This window comes from Microtus pennsylvanicus, chromosome 7 (genome assembly GCF_037038515.1).
Source record: "Microtus pennsylvanicus isolate mMicPen1 chromosome 7, mMicPen1.hap1, whole genome shotgun sequence".
NCBI lineage: Eukaryota > Metazoa > Chordata > Mammalia > Rodentia > Cricetidae > Microtus > Microtus pennsylvanicus.
This window is the reverse complement of record NC_134585.1, coordinates 3,457,261-3,480,081: the sequence shown is the minus strand read 5'-3', so window position 1 is coordinate 3,480,081 and position 22,821 is coordinate 3,457,261. Positions and strand designations below refer to the sequence as shown.

The following is a 22,821-nucleotide window of genomic DNA, read 5'->3' as shown; positions in this document are numbered from 1 at the left end:
TCCCTTCATGTCTGTGACAATCTGGTAGGACTTAGCATCACCTGGGAAACAAACATACGGACTCTCTGAGGCTTTCCAGGGAGGTACCTGACTTGGGAGAGCACCCATGTTATTGGTATAGGTGGCTCACTCTGTAGGCTGAAGTTCTGGGCTGCAGAGAAGAGAGCGTGAGGAGTCACAGAACCTACTTCTCCTTGCTCCGACTGCGACGCGAAGTCCAGTGGCCTGAGGATGCCCCCAGCACAATGGACTATGTGTCCTCAAACTGTAAGCCAAAAATAAACCTGTAGGTGGCTTCTTGCCAGGTATTTGGTCACTGCAGTAAGGAAAGGATTGTACCACTTGAGGCTGGGTATGAGCCAGAAGTGCCATGTACGGGAGGTGTAGGCTCAGGCGTTCAAGGCCAACACTGGCTATGCAGTGAGCCAACAAAGGCTGGATAGTTTCCACAGTGTTTATACGGCACAGCCACGTGCTACGTAACTGCTTCAGTCAACACAGGCTCTCATACTGGTCCGCCCCACAAACCATTCATGCACCCTGCGGTGTTTGTTTGTGCAATGGCAAGGTCACCAAAACCACATTTCCTTTAGTGAGTTCTCACTTTAAGTGATGCATCCGGGCACAGGGACGAAGGTAGAATACGGCATAACTCTCATGACTGGCACTCCTGGGAACACAGGGAAAGAAGTACCTGTTGTACGGCAGCGCAGAGGTCCAGCAAGACGGCTCAGTGGGCAAAGATACTTGCTGCTGAGGATGGGCACCTGCCACGGCTGGGGAGCACAGACTGCATGCTGTCCTGACCTCCACATGCCAGCAGCATGTGCACACCTGAGCATACACACAGAAATAAGCAAATGTAATAAACTAAAAAGAAAGCAGAAGCAGTGTACTCTGACTTTCCTTACCACCCGGAGCTTCATCCTGACAAGTTCAGGGCAGAGGCTGGAACATTTCTGGACATGCCTCTTGTCACGGGGATTGGACATGGTGTGTGGTACCCAGCTGTTCAGTTACACCCTGGCTGACATTACCCTGACGGTGTCTCGAGGGTGTGGCTAACACCTGCAGTCAGCTGGCTTTACACACAGCTTGCCCTCCATGAAGGAGTGACCCTCATCTACTTAGCCAAAGGCCCTGAGAGCAAAGTGATTTCCTGGAAAAAGGAGAAATCTGCTTCACGATGGCATTAGCACCCTGCCTGCTCACCCTGTGCACTGCAGGAAGCGTGTCCTTCCCGCAGTTCAAGGCAATTCCTCAAGGCTGAGGACAAACATGCATATACCCCACCAGTTCTCTTCCTCCGCAGAAACCTAACCGATGTAACTGCTATCATCAAGCACTACAGATATGGCAATGTGGTAATGTTTCTTTTTCTTTCTTTCTTTCATTTTTCTTTTTTTTTTTTTTTGAGACAGGGTTTCTCTGAGTATCTCTGAGTAACAGCTCTGGCTATCCTGGAACTCAGTCTGTAGACCAGGCTGTCCTCGAACCCACTGAGATCTGACTGTCTCTGCCTCCCGAGTGCTGAAATTAAAGGCAGGTGCCACTATGGCCTGGCTGGTAATGCTTCTTGATAACTTTAACCTAAAATTATATGGCAAAAGAGTGCTCCCATGAAAAATCTACTCTCAAAGCTGTTTGAGTCACAGGGCATCTTCTATGCCCTGTGCTGTCGAATTAAAGCAGTCTTCATGGTATACTGATGGGCAGATGCATTTTCTGGGCACGAACTATAGTTTCACTCAAGTGTTTTGATCTGGGTATTGGTGGCACACATCTCTAATCCCAGCACTAGGGAGTAGAGGAAAGGCAGAGCTCTGTGAGTTCGAGGCCAGCCTGGTGTTGATAGAAGTTTCTGTCCGTCCCACCTGGTCCTGCAGCCATTCAGTCCCAAAGAAACACACAGAGGCTTATATTAATTATAAACTGTTAGGCCTATTAGCACAGGCTTATTACTATTAACTAGCTCTTATAATTTAAATTAACCCATAATTCTTATCAATGTTTAGCCACATGACTTGGTACCCTTTCTCAATAAGGCATTCCTATCTTGCTTCCTTGCATCTGGCTGGTGACTGCATCTCTGCCTTTCCTCTTCCCATAATTCTCCTACTCTGGTTTCCCCACTTGTGCTTCCTGCCTGGCTATTGGCCAATCAGTGTTTTATTAAACCAATACAAATGCCAAACTTTGCAGTGTACAAGTGCATTATCCCACAGCATTTTCCTTTTTCCCTTTCAAAACAAGAACTCTGGATCTAATTCCCTTTGTTTAGCTTTTTTTCCTGACCATTATTCATAACAAATTGTAACCAACACTCTAAATAAAGATAAACATATATAATTCATTTTTTTAAGGAATGTGGGCATAGTTTTCTAGGCTACTTTCTGCTGACTGGGTGGGGGGTGGTGGTTGATGCTGATTATCTTATGAAGGTCCAAAGAAAATTTAGGAATATGGTCAAGTCCTGACTGGAGTATTCTGTGAGGCTGGGTCACCTCAGCCAGCAGTCCTGAAGCTGTTCTGGATGCAGAACTCAGAAGAAACTGCAACAGAGGTGCTCTGAGACATTAGATCATCTGGGTCATCTGTTCCTATCAGAGATTTTTCAGGGGGTCTTCCTCAATCAAACTTGATTTTTCTTAATCCAGAATGAATCCACAGCCTCTCATGTCCTGTGGAAATAAAAGCAGAACCTCTTTCCCAAAGTAACATCTTTTGACTTAAATTTTGGAGTCAAGGCATTTTCAAAATATGTACGTTGGATTAATCCAGCAGCATTTATGATCCAATGTCTTTTAGCAGCTGTTGTTTACTCAGTCATCAAATAGTTCAAAGACAACATAATAGCACAGCATCCAGACTCTATTTCCCATCTTTACATGGCTCTTTTTAAAAACTCTATTCCCTTTATTTTTAATTTTTGTTATTTTTGAGACAGAGTTTCTCTGTGTATCTTTGAATGTCCTGGAAATCTGTAGACCAGGCTGGCCTTGAACTCACATAGATAGATACCGGCCTCTGCCTCCCAAGTGCTGAGATTAAAGTCACGTGCCACCATACACGACTACTCTATTTCTTTCTCTTTTTTTAAATATTTATTTATTATGTATACAATATTCTTTCTGCGTGTATGCCTGAAGGCCAGAAGAGGGCACCAGACCTCATTACAGATGGTTGTGAGCCACCATGTGGTTGCTGGAAATTGAACTCAGGACCTTTGGAAGAGCAGGCAATGCTCTTAACCGCTGAGCCATCTCTCCAGCCCCCTCTTTCTCTTTTTTTTAAAAGGACTTTCTCTATCCTTTTTTTTTCTCACAAGCCTATGTATATTTTTAAGCACACTGTGAACCATTTAAAATTTTTATTTTGTTTTAATCTGCCTTTACTATATATCTCTATCGTTTTCTGACCACACGAGTCCTTAATCTCCTAGGCAACATGGCTAGGATTAAAGCTGCAGCTTTGGCAGCTGGCTCCACCTCATTCCTTAGCTTTTTGAGAGTCTAACTTCATGGCAGAAATACTGGCAGGAGCTGGACTTATTGTCACAAGTCTGTGGAGTTTCTAGGTACATGCCACCACCAAGAAGCCTAATGTTGGCTGCTCATAAACACCATTTAAGTGTTCGGTGGCAGAGCCTCTTAAAGAGCTGTGAGGTTTTGTCGCTAACACTAAGCCAGGAAGCTTCTCTTAAAGGAGCCATGCCTCTGCTTACCTCTAGCAAACAGTCCAAGAAAAGACAGTTACCAAGAAGCTGCCACTTGACTCTGTTCTTGTCTTTTTTTTTTTTAAAAGCTTCCTCAGGCTTTATGTGGAAACTTTTGCCAAACATTTGGGTAACATCTATAGATGGAAGTTTCTGCCCTGCTTGGTCCAAAGAAACACACAGAGACTTATATTAATTATAAACTGTTTGGACTATTAGCATGGACTTATTATTATTATTATTTTTGGTTTTTCGAGACAGGGTTTCTCTGTGGCTTTGGAGCCTGTCCTGGAACTAGCTCTGTAGACCAGGCTGGTCTCAAACTCACAGAGATCCGCCTGCCTCTGCCTCCCGAGTGCTGGGATTAAACGCGTGCGCCACCATCGCCCGGCTAGCACAGACTTATTATTAACTAGCCTTTACAACTTAAACTAACCCATATTTCTTGTCTATGTCTAGCCACATGGTTTGGTACCTTTTCTCAGTGAGGCATTCTCACCTTGCTTCCTCTGTGTCTGGCAGATGACCACCTCTCTGCCTTTCCTTGTTCCAGCATTCTCTTAGTCTGGTTGGCCCACCTACACTTCCTGCCTGGCTACTGGCCAATCAGCATTGTCCCACAGCATTTCTGAGGATGGGAACCTGTGGATTCCTTCCAGGCCAATGTGGCTTGATGGAACATGAATCCCCGAAAGGTCTCTGTGAACCCTAAATATACTTTGCCCAACAAAGAGCAGTTTGAAGAACACTGCATTCAAACTCCCCAAAATGATTGTTTATAAATGTTTGTTTTCATTTAAAGGGGGTTGGCTGTAAGTGGTTAATGGTCACAGTCAACCTCTTTCTAAAGAAAAAAAGGTGGGGATATGATATAGAAATGAATACTTTACAGTGGTAAGGACTTTGGTCTATTGATATAAATTCAAGGTCAATTTTGTTATATGTGTATTTCTACTCTTGTTTAAGGTATTATGTTTATACAGCTCATTTTAAAATGTAATATATAGTTAAAAATACAGATTATCCAAACTTTTAGTCATGTTAGGTTTTCTAGATATATAGAGATATATTTTGGTTAGATAATCTTCAACACTTCAAAGACCTACAGAATGCCAGGTGGTAGTGGCGCACGCTATTAATCCCAACACTTGGGAGGCAGAGGCAGGCAGATCTCTGTGAGTTCGAGGCCAGCCTGGTCTACAAGAGGGAGTTCCAGGACAGGAACCAAAAAGCTATGGAGAAACCCTGTCTCAAAAATCCAAAAAAGAAAAAAACAAACAAACAAAAGACCTACAGAATATGGCATTTAAAATGTTTTAAGAACTTTGACTTTTCTCAACAGGGAGACATGTCTGCTTCTGGTGGCACCAATTACTTCAGAGAGCTGGCTAGGCATTGAAGAAACACAATATGGAATTTATCTTCAATGTGACAAGGCTAGCCTTTGAGTAAGAAACTGCTTGTCTCGACTGCTTGATGGTATGTTGTATGAACTGGACATGCAAGACCCACAGAAAAGTGATTGCAAGCTGGACGGTAGTGGCGCACACCTGGACTACAAGCGCTAGTTCCAGGATAGGCTCCAAAGCCACAGAGAAACCCTGTCTCGAAAAACAAAAAACAAAAAAAGAAAAAAGAAAAAAAGAAAAGAAAACAGAAAAGAAAAAAGAAGAAAAGTGACTGCTAAACTTTCCAAAAGACGAGATGATCCTTCAGGGTTCCCTTTTTTTTTTTTTTTTTGGTTTTTGTTTGAGACAGGGTTTCTCTGTAGCTTTGTAGCCTGTCCTGGAACTAGCTCTTGTAGACCAGGCTGGTCTCGAACTCACAGAGATCCGCCTGCCTCTGCCTCCCGAGTGCTGGGATTAAAGGCATGTGCCACCACCACCCGGCTTCAGGGTTCCTGTTTCACAAAAGAAACTCCCTGACATTCTATAGGACACAGAAAAATGCAACTGATGAACTTTACCAGTATAAGGCAGTACAGATCTTCAAATTTCCTGCTTCACTGAAAAGTTTGCCAGGTATTGTGGGCCTATAGGCTGAAGATGGATGTTCCAATGGTACAGGAAAACTTTGGGTGACTATCTAGACAGCGAGATATCTCTATCATTTTTAGATCTTTGGAAATTGCTTACAATGCACTTCCTGTTTACTTAGATAATATTATATCCTTCTGGAGTCTTTGATGGAGTTGAAGACAGTTATAATTTTCCTTAGTTATAATAAAAGATAAATAACAAAGAAAACATTAGATTCACAAAGATAATACAGATAACAGAGTATTTAATTTTGCCTAATACCAATAGACTAAATATTATAACTGTAATTCTTGCTTGATAACTGTTTTGTTTATTTAATTTTACTATGTTAAAGTTAACATGGGTTAATTTAATAGTTAGAGCTAGCCAGTAAGAAGCCTAAGACAATTTTAACTTATACTAAGCCTCGGACAGAGTGATTATTTCTTAAGTGGCTGCAGGAACTGGTTAGTGGGGACCTGGTGGGTGCAGAGAAGCCAGCCTGATGGGATCAGAGGGATGGAGAACACTTCCAGCTACAGCCTGGTCTACAGAGTGAGTTCCAGGACAGCAAGCTACACAGAGAAACTGTCTCAAAAACAAAAACAAAATAAAAACCGCATTGTTCTTGAGGCCACTATCACGACTACAGGCATAAAATACTGGGCAGGCATGCACGAATACAAAATGTGCCCTGCTTCAGAGTCTTCTTTGGGCACACACACACACACTCACACGTATGCACACGCGTGTATACACATATATACACACACACGCATACATATACACATGCATGCGCACATACATATACACATGCACACACACGTGTACACGCATACACACACAGAGAATTTTAAAAATATATTTCTGTTTATCAAGAATGATTAAGGCGTCAAGGCGGTCAGGGTCACCTGAATTCTCACTTCTTAGTGTGCCGGACTTTAGGTGTACTATCCAGGAAACAACTGTCTCTCCGGGCGCTAATGTCTTGAGAAAGGATCTGGGCACAGCAGTTGTCTTACACAGGGCGTCACACTGCCAGGCTGTGTGTACACGCTCCATGGAGCTGAGACTGACTTTGAATTCCTGCTCTGCCTGCTCTACCACGTTCAGCTCAGCATGACCTCAATCTATAACTGCAGTTATATCTTTGTTTTCTAAATATTTTTTATGTGTATGAGTGTTTTGTCTGCATGTGTATCTGTGTACCATGTGCATGCCTGGAGCCCTAGGGGGCCAGAAGTGGAAGTTGTATCCTTCTGAGATGGGAGTTACAGGCAGTTGTGAGTCATTGTGTGGGTGCTGGGAATTGAACCTGGGTGCTCTGGAAGAGCAGGAAGCGTGGAAGTGTTAACTGTTGAGCCACCTGTCCAGCCCCAGTTTAAATATATATATTTTGGAAACAGTGTTTTTCTGTGTAGTTTTGGAGCCTGTCCTGGAACTCACTGTGTAGACCAGGCTGGCCTTGAACTTACAGAGATGCACCTGCCTCTGCCTCCTAAGTGGAGTGCTGAGATTAAATGTGTGTGCCACCACTGCCCGGCTAATTTTTATATAATTACTATCAAGTAAGATTGCTGGGGGGCTTAACAAGATGTATCCATAACAAAAAGACACATCAGATTCGAATAATAAAGCTTCAAGAATGTTGTAATAGCAGTGGTGGCGCATGCCATTAATCCCAGCACTCGGGAGGCAGAGGCAGGCGGATCTCTGTGAGTTCGAAGCCAGCCTGATCTACAGAGCGAGTTCCAGAACAGCTCCAAAGCTACAGAGAAACCCTGTCTGAAAAAAAACAATTTTAACAGGTTGAATGGAGGTAACGGGGCAGGCTCACCATTTCTTAAATACTCTAGAAAGTGCTATGTATACTGAGGTTTTAAGGCTTCCCTGATGGGTTACAGGAGAGACCTCTTCAGTGGACTTGGCTGATACTGGCTGGCCTGTGCACACCCTTCCCTCTTCTCCCTCAGCATGTTACTGATGAAGACTACAGTCACACTGAGGTGTGGTCAAGAGCGCTCCAGCCACAGTGTTGGTGTGAACTGAGAGTCTGACTGAGATTTATTTTGTAGGCCTCAGGTCAAGCCCACCTTTGTAGTTGCCAGACAAGCATCTACCACCAACTTACACCCCCAATTCTCTCAGGAGAAGCTTATTTTCAGTCCTGTGCCACAAGGACCAGGGTCAGTTTGGAGCTTGGTCGTGAAGAACACAGTTCCTAGTGTGAGTTTCTAGATTCAATTCCCAACACCAAAAACAAACAAAACCCCCCAAAACGAGCTTCTGTGGCAGTGGGCTCCACAATCCCAGCACTCGGAAGAGGAGGGAAGGGGCCAAGCACAGGAGGCCTCCGGCACAGAGCAAGTTCAAGACAAACCACTCCCTGGAACACACAGCCGCAGCTGGCTCCCGAATGGCGACAGGTAGTCTCCGTCTGCCCTTTGTCTTCAGCACCTTTACGTCACCCACAGTGAGGGTTCCCAAAGATGCAAAGCCTATGCAAAACTAGGTTGGAAAAACCAGGAAAACCAAGGTATCCCTTGTTCAGAGTTCGTATTTGCCATTGTCTCTCGGAAGCTTAACTGAGATGTTTTGAGGATATGGAAACGAACTTGCTAAGGCTTAAACTGGAGAACAATAAGGAAGCCGTGGGGAAGGGAAAACATCTCAGTCCACAGAGGCTGAGCCCCGCTGCAGCTGAAGACCTACCCTCCTTGAGATGCATCTGTCCGTCTTTCACCAGCCCGTGGGAACCCACGCCCGCCCCGGGACAAGTTGTCTCAGCAGGGTCTATGCCCTGGGACACGGGCTCCATGAGCTCTGAGAGGACTTGATCTTCCACAGGCGCCTCAGTGCTGCCCTCTCTATTCTTCTATAAATTCACCTCAGTAAGGCTATCCAGAGCCAACTTCCTGTGCTTGCAACCCACGGAACCAAGATAGCAAGGAATACAGCCACCTACCTAATGCATGCCAAGCGGGTGGGTAGGCCTGTGGTTGATCCAAGACACCACCACTACTGCCTTTCCCAAGGAATACACTCCTCACCAAGTACAGAAGACCATGGTCCATCTGAGAGTTTGAAAATTCCAAGCTGTACTTCACCCGCTTAGCCACAAAAATCCCATTTTGTAAAATCTTTTTTAAATTGTGTGTCTGTGTGTGCAAGCATGTGCTATGGCATGCGTGTGAAGGTCTGTGGACGACTTGCAGAAGTTAGTTCTCTCCTTCCACCATGTGGGTTCTGGGGCGCAGACTCAGGTTATCAGGCTTCTTAGAAGGCACCTACTGACTCCTCCTGTCAGTCCAACACCTGGCTTTTGTTCTGTGGGTGCTGGGATCTGAACTTAGGCTGTCATGTTTGGGGGACTGCTCTTATCCACTGAGACCCTTTCCCAGTGAAGGAAATCAGGTTAGCACACTGCCCTGTTCTAAGATCTGTAGAATAAACCAAAGTGCCATGCAGCACTATGCCCAATGCAAGATGTCAGAAAATACATTAATATTATGAACTCAAACCCTATCAAAAAGTGGCATGCCAGGCAGTGGTGGCGCACACCTTTATTCCCAGCACTCGGGAGGCAGAGGCAGGAGGATCTCTGTGAGTTCGAGGCCAGCCTGGTCTACAAGAGCTAGTTCCAGGACAGGCTCCAAAACCACAGAGAAACCCTGTCTCGAAAAAAAAAAAAAAGTGGCATAAGCCAGGCATGGTGGTGTACACTTGTAATCCTAGTATTCAGGGTTGGGAAGGAGGATCATAAGTTTGAGGCCAGACAGTAAGATGAGGTCTCAAGCAAAACCCCTGAAACGGAAAGTGCCTTACCTGCGGTTCCTCAGCAGTGGGGCAGCCTGGGTCCAGCCAGCATTCTCCAGCTGTATTGGGAAACCAATAGGATTCTTCCACCAACACGTAACCGCTGCAAAAGGAACACACTCACCTCCTGCAGCTCTGCTCTCACACCTCCTCCACAGAAATCACTCAATCTAGGCTGCCGTCAGTTTAGATTTCACGCAAGAGTTTATTAAGCAATGAAATTAAGCCAGGCGGTGGTGGCGCACACCTTTAATCCCAGCACTCTGAGGCAGAGGTAGGTGGATCTCTGTGAGTTCGAGGCCAGCCTGCACTACAGAGCAAATTCCAGGACAGGCTCCGAAGCTACACAAAACCCTGTCTCAAAAAAAAAAAAGTAATTAAGTTAAGCAACTTTAACTCTCCATCACCTCACCTCCCTTCTGCTTTATAAGCATTTCTCCCCATCAAATGTGGGTGGGAGGGAGAGGGAGGCAGTACCGTCCTCTGTTCAGTTAGTTATTCTGCAGAATTCACCACGTGTGGTCTCAACCTGAGTCCTAATCAGGGCAATTTGTTCAGCGAGCAATGGGGCTACCCTGAGAGCATTTTATGACAGTTGCCATCTCCTGAGTTCACCGGTCACATCTGTCACTGTGGTTACACGCAAGCCGTCAGTGGTCGTCAAAGGAAGACTGAGCAAAGGCTGTTGAGGGAGTAACCTCTGGAGGGACGCAGGGGGGGGGGGTAGACTCACACAGATGCTCAGTGTGTTAAAGTGCTCACTGTGTAGCCCCGACTGGCTTGGAACTTGTTATGGCTGGTCTGGAGCTCACAGAGATCTGCGGCCCCTGCCTCACACGTGTTGGGATTACAGGTGTGTGGACCACACCTGCTGCGTGTTCAAGTACATTTTTAGAAGGACTTTGGGGGAGGTGTCTACTGGTGAGAAAGCAAAGTACAATCTAGAAAGTTTCTAGAAAGAAACAGCAGGAAGAAGTATAGAAACAGAACACTGCCAACAGTGTGTGTGTGGGGGGGGGATGCTTGGGGCTTAGTCTGACAATTACTTGCGCTCTGAATCAAATACATTCCTAGTCGGAGAGCAGCTCCCTTACCTCCTGGTGAAGAGGAAGTAAAGTTACTAGGTCATTTTGTTCTAACTCTTCGCTCACCAACATAATCTAAGTCAATGGTTTCCTCACTGGCTACCAATACAAAAGAGGCCCTTTAGGGTGAGTGGTCAAAAATATGACTTTCCTACAGTCTGTTCAACAAACAGCTGGACTGAGAAACCTGAGCTTCCGAGTACATCAGGGTGAGGCCCATCCCAAGAGCAAGGGGTTCACAAGCTATATAACCTCCTGGACTATGCAATCTAGGACCAAGGTGGTGACGGGTGAGAGCCCAGCAGCAGCAGTGGCTACTTCTCCTACAAGTCAGTACAGAGCGCCAGCTGTCATTTGTAAGTCCAGTGGGCAGTGCCCGAACCCTGCCCTTTGCACAAGTCCCGGTGGCGAAGGTAAAAGGCGTGGACACGAAAGCGACGGCCGCAGTGGGGACAGGCATCCAGAGCTTTGGCGTGGGTCCTCATGTGCTCTGTGAGGTGGTGCTTCAACTTGAAGCGTTTATTACAGACGCCACAGCCAAAGGGCCGAAGGCTGAAGGTCAGCATGATGTGCCGGTCTCGTTTGGGCTTCACCGCGAAGCGCTTTCCACACAAACAAGCAAAGCACTTCCCATCTGCAGGCGGGGTCCCTCCCAGCTTTACAGGCCCATGCATAGCTTGTCCCGATCCTCCGGGCCCTCCGGACATGATTTCATTCCCATGAAGGTCCACTGGTTTCCAGGATGGGTCTCCTGACCCGGATGTTTCTCCTCCTCCTGAGGACAGCAAGTATCTTAGCTCTCCCTTTCCCTCAGAGTCTGCTTCAGAAAGAGTTCTGGTCCTCTCCTTCGCTCCTCGAGGCACAGTCCTACTTCCTGATGTCTTCTCCACAGACATAAGGGGGTCCAGATTAACCTCTATGACATGGGAAGCCTGTACAGGAGGGGCAGGAAACTCAAGGGTTGAACTCTGGTCCTCCGGAGACATGCTGGGGAAAGCAGACGCAGGCAGGGGGTGGGATCCACAAGCTGGGGGAAACTCTTCGGGTAGTCTCTGAGGTTGAGTCTGGAAGAGATGGGCTGCCGACCCCTGCTCCTCCTCCTCCTCCTTCACCTGAATCTGTAGCACTTGTTCCAGCTCACTCTTCTCCCCTCCAACGAGGTTCTCGGCGAAGGCAGAGTTCTCTGTGGAAGCGGAGGACTGCGCTGGGTTCTGGAAAGAGGAGGAGCGAATGCACCAGCCTCCTGAAGGGGTTGTGGAAAGCAGTGTGTGGCAGGCGGCTCCTCCGCCGCCTGAATTTCCACCGCCTGATGTTTCCAGTTCTCGAAGAATCTCTGAGCACTGATCCACGACTTGCCACATTTGCAGGCCACTGGCTACAAGGAGGTGGGCAGGGAGAGCATCCAGTGGCAGGCGGAGGCGCCCTGAATAGATGAGCTGAAGCAGTCCCTCGAAAGCATCTGCCTCAATGACACTGGGTAAGGTGAGTCGGGGCGCATCCCCCAAAAGCAGCTTGTCATGGAAGTAAGGAGAGGCGGCAGCCAGCACTGCTTTGTGAGCCCTAATTTCCCTGCCCTGAACCAGGAGGGACACATCACAGAACTTCCCCTCCAGCCTGTGGCGGTTCAGGGATTCTAGCAGCGAAGAGCTATGGTGAGGGAACTCGATGTGGATTGTCCGTGAGGTTAGGCTGCAACTCGGAGAAGTGGGTGTGGGAGGCTGAGTCGAAGCATCCATGGCCAGCTCGGGAAAGACAAATCCCAGGGAGTCGGGAAGAGCAGGGCTCTAACGACGGCTGCGGAGGCAAGAGACCGGACAGCCCCGGGACAGGAGACCTGTCTCAAGCTGCACCCCACAGACGCCTGAAAGTCCTCCCGTGACAGTTTCTGTCCATTAGTCCCGCCGACCGAGAACACCGACAGAACACCCACCAACCAGGGTGTTTATCCCAGGCCCTGCGGAAGCCGAGGAGGTGACTGCGCCCCGCTCGCCGGCTCGGGCCGCCCTCGGCTGCCGCTCGCCCCGCCTCACCGTGCTCCCACGGGCCGGTTCCGCGAGCTCCCGCCACGCGCAGGACGACCGGCACGCCCCCACTGCACGGGAGACGGTCTCGGAACTCCGCTGCATCCACGGCGTCCGGTCGGCCGGAAGCGACCGCCGCTCCGCCGGACGCCCGGGCTACTCAGCGCGCAGGGCGGGGCCGGGTCTGCAGCCAATGGGAGGACGGCAGCCTACAAGCCTCCTTCTTATTGGCTGTGCGGCCAGAGGAGGCGGGGCCAGGAGCCGGCGGGCTGCCCGAGCGTTGTTGGAAGAGCGGCGGAGGTGGAGGGCGCCGGTCCGCGGAGAGGGGCAAGACGGGCTCAGCATCGCGGGGTGGATCTTCCCTCCCGCCGCGCGAGGTAGTTGCTGTCGTCCCCGGTGTGCACGCGGGGCAGCCAGCTCGGAAGTCTGGAGCGTCCCCGCGCAGAGCACCCTGATCCTTTCCTCCATTTCGCAGAGGCGCGTCCTAGCGGTTAAACCCTGCGTGGAGTTTGGGAGACTGTTCACTTGGGCCCTTTCGGAGCTTCAGCGGCGAGCGGGAGTGGGAGTTCGGCCAGGTCGACGCTGCGGTGTAGATTGTTCTCCTGACTGGGTGGGACAGTGTAGCACTGCTTGCAGGCTGGCCAGCTTTCTCTCCAAAAGTAATTCCTGTCACCCCCTCCAGGGGACTTCAGTGCTGGGCCAGGTGGCATATGCCTTTAGTCCCAGCACTCGAGAGGCAGGGCGATCTCTGAGTTCGAGACCAGCCTGGTCTGCAGCGCGAGTTCCAGGACAGCCAGGGAAACTCTGTCTCGAAAAACCAACTAATAAATAAAGGTCGGCCAAGCAATAAAAGAACAATCTCCGTTTATTAAACATGATTTTTCTGTTTCACCACACACTCCAGAAAAAAAGGAAATGGGAGTGGGGAAAAAAGGGGGGTGTGGTAGGGCTGGGAGTAGGAGAGGTAAGGAGAACGAGTAAACAAACAAAAACGAGTAAGAAGAGCGGCTCCCTACTCTTAAGGTGGTGGGTGGGGAGAGAAGTGAGGGGCGGGCTAGGGAGCCAGGAAGCTCTGTACAGAGGGGTAGCCTCCCAGTCCCCACCCCGGTTATGTACAGTACAAACCCCAGATAATTACAACAGCCAAAGAGAAGGAAGGAGGTAAGAGGGTAGGGCCTGAAGTGGGGTAAGCAGAGGAAAGGGTGCGGGATAAAATTTCACATATTTACAACTTTTATATAAGTATAAATTTGGCCCCGGCTGGGTGGATGTGTAGAGGGTAAGACTGAAGGAGAGCTGTCCATACAAAAGGTTGAGTCTGGAGTCTGGGAGGAATTCTCAATACCAAACGCAAGAAGGAGTGAGGAGACAAGTCTGGGCAGGGGTCAGCAGTCAGAGAAGAGGGGGGTACCCAGCAGGGATTTCTCCCCTTCCATGGCCTACCCACCCCAAACCCCATCCATCCTACCTCCCCTATCCCGCCAGAGAGCTATGTACAGAGAAACACCGAAAAATCGTGGAGCTGGCGGGAGGGAGGGAGACTGGGTGAGGGGGGAGGGTGAGAGGGAAACCCAGCCCTGTCCTACCTCCCCAGGGGACAGAGTCATGGAAGGGGGCCCCCAAACACCCATCCTCCAACACAGGTCCCCCACCCTGGGGGAGAGAGACATGGCTTTTCCTAGAGTAAATTCCCCCCTCCCCATGGGAGTAGAGACAAAGAGGGAAAGGGTAGGGGCTGGCTGTGTGTCAGGGTAGGGCAGATCAGCTGGTCTGTCCTCCACAACCCAACACACAGGCCCCTAAACCCTAACCCTTCATCCGAACCTCAGTTCCACCCCACCCAACACACTGGGGGAGGGGAGGGCATAAGCCCCCTCACCCCGCTCTGGGACCAGCCAAGAGCAGATCAGGTGTGGGAAGAAGGGGAGGCAACTCCCATTCCCCCCTTGCCGCCCCCTCCCTGCCCCGGTGGCCCCCTCCACCCCATCTGGGTTCTGGGTGGGGAGAGTAAATGTAAGAGTGGAAAGAGGAGAAGAAGTTTGTGCGTGCTGAGCCCCCCCAGACGCTCCTGAGAAATCAAGGGGTAATAGGGCCCCCTCACCTGGGGTCCCCTCCCCATTACAAGGGGGACAGGGGAGGCCAAAATGGGGTGGTGGAGGGGAGTTAGATTGTCAGCTCTGGTTACTGCTAAAAAAATCACCCTGAAGTTGAAAGTTTGGAGGTGCCACACCCCCAGTGTGGGGGTGAGGGTCTGTCCCCCAGTGTTCAGGGGAACTATGAGGCAGAGGGTGGGGATAGCACCCCGGAGTGAAGGGGTTGGTGGGGTGAAGGTCCCTGGGGGTGAAAGAGAGCAGCTAAGGGTCCCACTCTCCCTCCTAGAAACGGTGCAGTGGAGGTGGCGGATGGGTGCCTCAAGGAGGCATTAAGGGAGGCATTCCTGCTGTCCCTCGGTGACGTCCAGTCCTGGTGGTTGGTGATGTTCCGGGGTGGGGTGCACAAGGAAGGAGGTCTGTGATGCTGGGTGGGCTAGTGGTCTGCGGTGTTTCGGAACTCGCCGTTCTCTGTGATCTGCAGCCGGGGTGGGGGTGGTGGGGCTGGGGGGGCCAGACCGTTCCAAGGTGGGGCCAGCGTCACACGCGGGTTTGTTGGACCCAAGGGGGGAAGCTGCCTCTCCTGCAAGACACCAAAGAGGAGAGCGCGGACTTATTGAGACGCTTCGCAGGGGCAAGGATGCCAGCCCCAAGCAGTGCTCTTCACCCAAGGCCAGGGCTCCACAGCCATTCCACCCCCCTCCTGTTTTGTTTGTACCTCCAGGAGTCCTGGGGGATCTGGGGGAGAGCTCACACCAGAAAACCAGCTCAAAAGCAACTAGCTTTCACCTTCCCTCTGACAGAACTTCTGCTTCAAGAACTGTGTTTCCTCCCCCAACCCCCTCCATCCCAGGCAGGAACTTCAGCGCTGAGGATCCAGAGAAGGCAGTACAGTAAAACCTCATTAGTCCAAACCCCTACAGATGTGCAAGTTTGCTCATAATTTGAACAAAACCAGGGCTTGAGTTTTCCTTTATCTGAGAAGAATGAGCTGAGCAGTCCTGGGAATGTGTCTGTGGGCGGGCCCTGGCTACACAGCTTCAGCTGTGCTCCCTGAGGGCCTGCGCGGGGCCTTGTTTAGAGTTCTACTTACTGTGTTCTGAAGACAGGCACTTCACTAAACAGACAACTGTCACTCAGTTCTGCCAGCTACTGAGAGTGGACCTCTCAAACAGAGCATCCCAAATTAGAGCGGGCTCAGGGAAGTGGTGTGGAGGGACAGCTTGTCGGGAGCTTCTCTCACGCCGGTAGGAATGACCCAAAGGTTTAGAGCAGTGGTTCTCAGCCTTCGTAACACTGTGACCCTTTAGTACAGTTCCTTATGGTGTGGTGGCCCCCAACCATAAAATTACTAATGTTGCTACTTCATAACTAATTTTGCTGTTATGAATTATAAATATCTCATGTGTGACCCCTGTGAAGGGGTCATGTGGGGTCACGCTCCACAGGTGGAGAACCCCTGGTTTAGAGAAGTCACATAGCAGCTCCCCTCCTTCCCACCCTCCTTCCTTTCCAGCTTGAGCAGCAGACCCTGTGCCACCCCTGTACTTATTTTCAGAACATTCAGTGGCTCTGAGACCCATTTCCTGGTTCCTGCCCTCAACCCACCCTTCTGTGCCTCTGCTGGGAGAAGAGCACCTGGGTCTCCGAACTGAATACTTAGTTGGCTTTTAAAAATCTAGCTAGCTGGGCTGCAGTGGGACCAAAGCCTACAGATGGTTTGGAACAGATCCACAGATCACTGTCTGCCACAGACGTTAGGTAGGGCAGCGTGGAGCTACCTGTGTCTGACCCTGTCTCCAAAGGACACAGGAAATGAAGGCTTCCAAGGTCAGCTTTCCTTTATACCAGAACCAAAGACTCACCTGGTCAGGACCACTCAGAATATAACCTTAGTCAAAGCTGCGCTCATGGCTATCGGGGATCTCCCCGGCAGGCAGTGAGAGGAGAACAGGGAAGGAACCCTCAGATGCCTCCACTCTGCTTGTCTGCTCATGACGACACATGGGCATGCCCCCTACGCCCCCATGGACCCACATTTAGAAACTGGATAAATTAGGATGCCATTATTCATTTTACAAAAGAATTCACTGCTGGAGTCCTTTAAATGGTGAGGTTCCCTGGTGTCTTTCAGTGTCTACAGATCACTAACTACTTTGACAGAGAGGCTGGGCACTCGGAGTTAAATTACAGTGTGAGGAGCCACTGCCCACCACAAATGAGTCCCACAGGAATGTGTCTCAGGACTGAGGTGTGCCTGATAGCTTCCCACTTACTGGCTTTTCAGTGTCCTAAAGGCTACTGGGCCGCAGGAGAGGGGAAATGAGTGGCATTAGCAACTCAGGAACTTAAGCTCTGACAAGAGAGGTTCTTTAACATGCTGTTCCTAGTTTCCCTGCCTGGACTACAAATGGCTACTGAGCCCTTGAATACATTCTAGGAAGCTGTTTCTCCTCACTTCTGTAACAGGCCACATCTGTCCCGGACTCCTGCCTGTTTATGCCATCCACCTTATTGACATGTCAGGACATCTCAGCAGCATCTCCCAGGGTCCCTTAGTGTCTTCCCAAATTAACTACCTGCTCCCATTCTGCCTTCTGCCTCACAGTGCAGGGAGAGAGCAAAGGGAGAGAGGGGAGGGGTAGGAATCAGGAAAGAATGAGCAGACCCCACCTACCTGATGGAGTCAGCACAGCCCCCTAGCCTGGCCCCAACCCAATATCCCTCCACCCTGTTATACCCACACCAACAGCCCAACTCCCAAGGACGCTCTGGTGAAATGGGGGGTGACAGACAGACACTGGATAGGTAGAGGAAAGGGAGGATGGTGTCAGGAGGTGGCTTGTGGGGCCAGTGTGGAGAGAACAGGGAACCTGTAAATGTGCTCGGTCTTGGTAAGGGTCGAATTTGGATTGCTAAGGCGTCAAAGGGTGTGAGGGTGTCTAGAGGTGCACTCTGGCTGTACCTTGGGAAGGAGTCTGTCTGTGCAGGAAGTGTCAGGAGGGTGGGGTCTGTGGAGGGTCTCTGGGTGTAGTGGGCAGCAGTGAGAGGGAAGAGGCTGCAGAGAGTTGGGAGGGGTGGGCTTCACCACCAACCTGCAGTGGTCCGGAGTCACCTCCCCCAGTGTCCTCCGCCCGTGGTCAAAGCGGAACCAGGAGAATTACCTGATGAGGAGCTGCAGGGGGAGAGAGTGGGGTCATGGGGTCAGGAGGCTTAGTTGGGGGGGGGAGCAGGGAGTCCTGGTGGTCAGAGCAGAAGGAGGAGGAATATGGATAGGAAAGAGCAGGGGCAAGGGTGCAGAGGGCCTGGAGGCTGGCTGGTGAGCAGAGAGTGTGGTGACAGGGAGTTAGACAGTAGGTTCGGGGACACCAGAGGCCAAAGGCAAGCAGAATTTGAACTACGGAAAGGGGCTTCTGGGAGAGGCCTTATGATCCGAAGAGTCAGGAGCAAGACACGATCTACTAAAGAGTCAGAATGGGCAGTCAAGAGAACCCTGAGTCCCTAGGATACCCTGAGCTTGGAGAAACTACAGCTCAGATTATGTATGCTCCATTCTATCAGTAAAACCTTCAGCCTTCCTGGATGAAGAAGAGCTGAGGAAGCAGACAGGAGTGGGCTAGTAAGAGGTACAAGTTCAAGGGCACTGGAGACGGGGGAGCTAAGAGGCTGAAGTGCAAGGCCCTAGGATGCAGGCAAGAGTGGGAAGACAAGACAGGAAGGCATGGGAGTGACAGAGGCACAGACAATGGGATGCAGATGATCACAGGGTGCTGCAGGAAGCAGCAGTAGACAGACAGGACACGGGAGACAGATGGTGATGGGGCCAGGGTGGCTGGTGCGGTGAGTGCACAGAGACAGTGGGATGGATGGGGATGGGACACGGAGAAGATAAATGACATTGTAATTTCCACCTGAGCGTCGAGCAGCCTCTTCTTGGGTTCAGGCAGCGGCTCAGCCATGGCGGGGTGGTCCCGACGCAGCTCCTCCTCCACCAGCATCAGCCTGAAGGGACGGGCTTCAGTGGGGTTAGTGGCGGGCACGGGCTCAGAGCCCACCTGTAGTACCCTGGGGAATTCTGGACAGTTTCCCCTCCTTGCAGAGTTCTTGACCCAGAAGATGCTGTGCCACACAGGAACCCTGCTTTCCACTGCCTCCCAGGAGTCCTCATGCCTGCTTTCTGAGGGGCTTTTAAAGGGCTTTTTTATTTTTTTCATTCATTTATTTATTGGTTTCTCGGGACAGTCTCACTATGTAGCTTCCACTGGCCCGAAACTAACCTTAAACTTAGAGATCTGCCTGCTTCTGCCTCACCAGTCATAGAATTAGAGGCATACACCACCACACCCAGCTTATTTCTACTGTTATTATTTATTATTATTACTTTTTTTTTTTATTTTACAAGACAGGGTTTCTCTGTGTAGCCCTGGCTATTCTGGAACTCACTTTGTAGGCCAGACTGGTCTCAGACCTCACAGAGATCCATGCTAGGATTAAAGGTCTGCACCACCACTGCCCGACCTATTTCTGTTACTTCTCTGTATCTGCATGAGTGTGTGCGGATGACTGCAGGTGCCCCTGGAGCTGGACTTTCAGACAGTTAGGAGTCACCTAATGTGGGTGCTAGAAGTTTAACTCCGATCCTCTGGAAGAGCAATATTTCCTCTTTACTCAGTCACTTCTGCAATCCTAAAAGATTTCATCTCTCCCTATTGTTTTTTTCAAACGAGTCTTACACTGTAGTCAAGCAAGCCTAGAACGCACTCTGTAGCCAAGGTTATCCTCCTGCCTCTGCCTCCTAAATGCTGGGATTACGGACATGGGTGCTCCTGAATCCTAAGGTTAGAGCTGTGTCATCTTGTTTGTTCGTTTTTTGAGACAGGGTTTTTCTATGTAGACCAGGCTGTCCTAGAACTCTCTAGGTAGAGACCAGGTTGGTCTCACGCTCACAGAGATCCACTGGAAAGCTTGGATTAAAGGTGTGCACAACTATGTCCAGCTAGACATCTGTGTTACAGAGACTCCTGTGAGCCAGTGATCTGTAGCTCAGCCATCCCTCCTGGACACCCTGCTGCCAGATGACTTAACTTCTGTGCCCTAGGCCACTGTAATCAATCCCTGTTCCTCAGTCCTAGGTGGCTTCAGTGGAATACCCATTTTCTTCTAATTAAGTCTCACTCAAAACCAGCACCCACAGCAGATCAGAGTGCGGCTGCTCTGGCGAGAGGGGCCCCGCTGAAGCAGTTCCTCTGCAGCAGTAACAAGCTGAAAGCCCATTTCTGACGGAACCCCTTCCACAGCTGGAGAGGAGCTCTGCTCAGGAACAGGCAATGGTTAAGGGCTCCTGTGGCTCAGGACCACTGCTTAGCTTGTGGTGACCCTCACAGTGGGATTAAAAAAAAAAAAGGGGACAGGGAGTCTAGGCCTAAACTAAGTCCAGACAGTGATGTTAGGACAGTAATTGTTTTTCCCCCGGATTTCAGAAGTTAGTGTGTAAGCCGTGTTGGGGCTTGAAGTGTTCGATGTCTTAAGCAGGCTTTCCCTTGTCCTTCTCCCTCCAGCCTCAACCCCTTCCCACCCCTCCCCGGGCCGCCCCTCACCTGCCAATGATGCTCTTGATCTGTGAGTCCTTTTCCACCTGCTGTTGCCTCAGGCGCTTCTCACTCTGCTCCAGGCGGGCTTGATACTGCATCAGGATCTTGCTTGTCTGTTCTTCCTGCGACAGCAGCCTCCGCTCATACTCCTCCAGCTTCCGGTTGGACATGTGTAGCCTCTCCTTCAGTGAGTGGATCTCCTCCTCGTACTCCTTCACCTGCCCGCCGGGCACATGACCCCGCACTGTGAGGGCACCCTGCCCTGGCTTTACCAGCCTGCTCCCATCCCCGTCTGTTCAGCCATGACACAAGGAGCACCCAATCCTTTCTCTGCCTGTTGAACATATTTAATCTGCTTTTAAGAAAGCCCTGATGTAGCCGGGCGGTGGTGGCGCACACCTTAAATCCCAGCACTCGGGAGGCAGAGTCAGGCGGATCTCTGTGAGTCGAGGCCAGCCTGGTCTACAAGAGCTAGTTCCAGGACAGGAACAAAAACCTAAGGAGAAACCCTGTCTCGAAAATCAAAAAAAAAAAAAAAGAAAGAAAAAAAAAGAAAGCCCTGATGTGATAACTAACTGAGGCTTCCTCAAGATGCAACAAGGTCCAAGTCCCACATCTTAGAAGTGTGCCATGCCCTCACACATGCATGGGGGATATGGGGGCTCCATAGGGCACCCTGGCAAGACTACTGGACAGTCCTTGAGAAGCATTATTTAGAAATTAAAGAAAAATGAACTGTATTTCCAAACTAAGACTAAGGACATGGCGGGGAGTGAGGGCAGGCTGTCTCATGTGACTCCTTCCTTAGGCCTGCCTTTCCTGCAGATAGGAGATCAAGGGGACCCCAGGCTGGAAATGTTGCTATTCATATGAGTCCGGGTTTCCAGGGTCAGGAGCTCAGACCAGTTACTTCATTTTCCTGTTGCTTAATATAATTGTCACATGTGATTCTTTTGTTTTATTATTTTCAGTGCTAGGGATCAAATCTAAAGCTTCACTACTAAGTTCTACTTGCAGCTTACACATAGCTATTTAAAAGTCAAATAACTCTAAGATTTTAGTTCCTCAACCACAACAATAACATGTGTCATATAGGTAGCCACTAGCTCAGGCAATCTATGTTCCCAGCTTATTTTCCCTCCCAGAAGCTCTGGTGTCTAGGGCTAGGCCTGAGCCTTCCTCCCAGGATTCCGCATCTGAAGTAAGAACAAGAAAGGCAATCTGAGAAGCTTCACCACCCTGTGAAGGTCCATACCTAAGCAGTTCCATTCTAGACACACAGGAGAGAGGAATCCATGGTCTATGATGGTTGCCTTGGGCATGAGTGCTTAACCCTGTAGTAGAACTTACTGATTGATACCCAGGGCCTCATACATTCTAGGCAAACATTCTACTAACAAACTATATTCCACAGCTTTCTTTTTACTTTTGGTTTTTTATGGTTTATCTGTAGCTTTGGAACCTGTCCTGGAACTCGCTCTGTAGACCAGGCTGGCCTCCTACTCAGAGATGCACCTGCCTCTGCCTCCTGAGTGCTGAGATTAAAGGCCCCCAAACTGCCCGGCTTACTTTTTACTATTTATTTTGAAATAGGGTATCATATCATAAAGTTGCCCAAGCTGGCCTTGAACTTGACATCTCTTGCCGTAGCCTCCTAAGTAGCAGTTGGCAAACCTGTGCTGCGAGGTCTAGCTTGATAGTGTTCTTCCTACATGCCCTGCTCCTTCAGCTGGTCTCCTTCTTACACCTCAACAGAACAGTCCTCTCCAGTCCACAGCGTATGTAACCCACAAACAGACTGATACATAAGGACCTAACAGACTAGGTCTTTCCTTTTTCCCCAACTAACTGAGCATGGGTCTTTTTCCCTTGGAAGGACTAAAGGCCTTCCTTGGCATGAGAGAGGAGGTACAGAACTGAGAGGCAAGGCCAGCGTACCCTGTCCAGGCGGCTCTCATCCATTGATTTCGAGTACTCCTTGAGCTTGTACTCTTCCCGCTCGATGTGTGCGCTCTCGATGTCAGCTGACAGGTGGGGCATATTGGAGACCCAGGCGACCGTCCGCTCCGAAGCCGGCATTGTGGGGTTCAGCGTGGATGGAGTCTGGGAATGCTGAGACAAGCAAGGCAGGGTAGAGAGCAGGAAGGTGGGAAAGGGAGGGTGTGCTCAGAGGAAGCAAAGAGAAGTGCAACCCAGACCTGTACCCGCCTTTTCCCTTCTCCCCTGAGCACTAATGAGGTGACGGATCGATCGTGCCTCCCTTGGGAGTGAGTGCTGAGGGTAGGGTCCTCCGCTGACCATCTACACATCCTTAGTACCTGGACAGCTCACAGGACACTGCTGAGGCCCTCTTATGTTTGTGAGCTTTTTGTTTAGAGACACAATATCAGTACCTAGCCCTGGCTAGCCTCAGACTTGGCAATCATCTTGCCTCCTGACTGCTGAGAATACAGGCCAAATGCCACTTGTTTGTTTAAAGAACAAA

The 22,821-nt window shown here is 49.9% G+C and overlaps 2 protein-coding genes across 25 annotated transcripts in view; both read right to left on the bottom strand.

Annotated features, from left to right (window-relative positions):
• Positions 1-9,501: 9,501 nt before the first annotated feature.
• On the bottom strand, positions 9,502-12,803 carry Zbtb9 (zinc finger and BTB domain containing 9). The gene has a single exon (XM_075979645.1). It carries the CDS (start codon positions 12,368-12,370, stop codon positions 10,985-10,987), a length of 1,386 nt encoding a protein of 461 aa, XP_075835760.1. The 5' UTR covers positions 12,371-12,803; the 3' UTR covers positions 9,502-10,984.
• A 699-nt stretch (positions 12,804-13,502) lies between these two features.
• Syngap1 (synaptic Ras GTPase activating protein 1) overlaps positions 13,503-22,821 on the bottom strand; it is a 30,378-nt gene continuing 21,059 nt past the window's right edge. For 6 of the 24 annotated variants that reach the window (XM_075979635.1, XM_075979621.1, XM_075979624.1 and 3 more), the window contains 4 exons: positions 22,275-22,448; positions 20,343-20,554; positions 18,657-18,747; positions 13,503-15,328 (listed from right to left, as the gene is read on the bottom strand). In XM_075979635.1, coding sequence (XP_075835750.1) covers positions 15,182-15,328; positions 18,657-18,747; positions 20,343-20,554; positions 22,275-22,448 — 624 coding nt within the window. In that variant the 3' untranslated portion in view covers positions 13,503-15,181. Of the gene's footprint in view, positions 15,330-17,840; positions 17,921-18,654; positions 18,761-20,342; positions 20,555-22,274; positions 22,449-22,821 lie in introns of all 24 variants that reach the window. The other 18 variants (XM_075979640.1, XM_075979626.1, XM_075979630.1 and 15 more) reach the window with 9 other exon arrangements.

What these genes read in the sequence shown, in the direction of transcription:
- Zbtb9 (XM_075979645.1), bottom strand. Translation starts at nt 12,370, where the DNA reads ATGGATGCTTCGACTCAGCCTCCCACACCCACTTCTCCGAGTTGCAGC.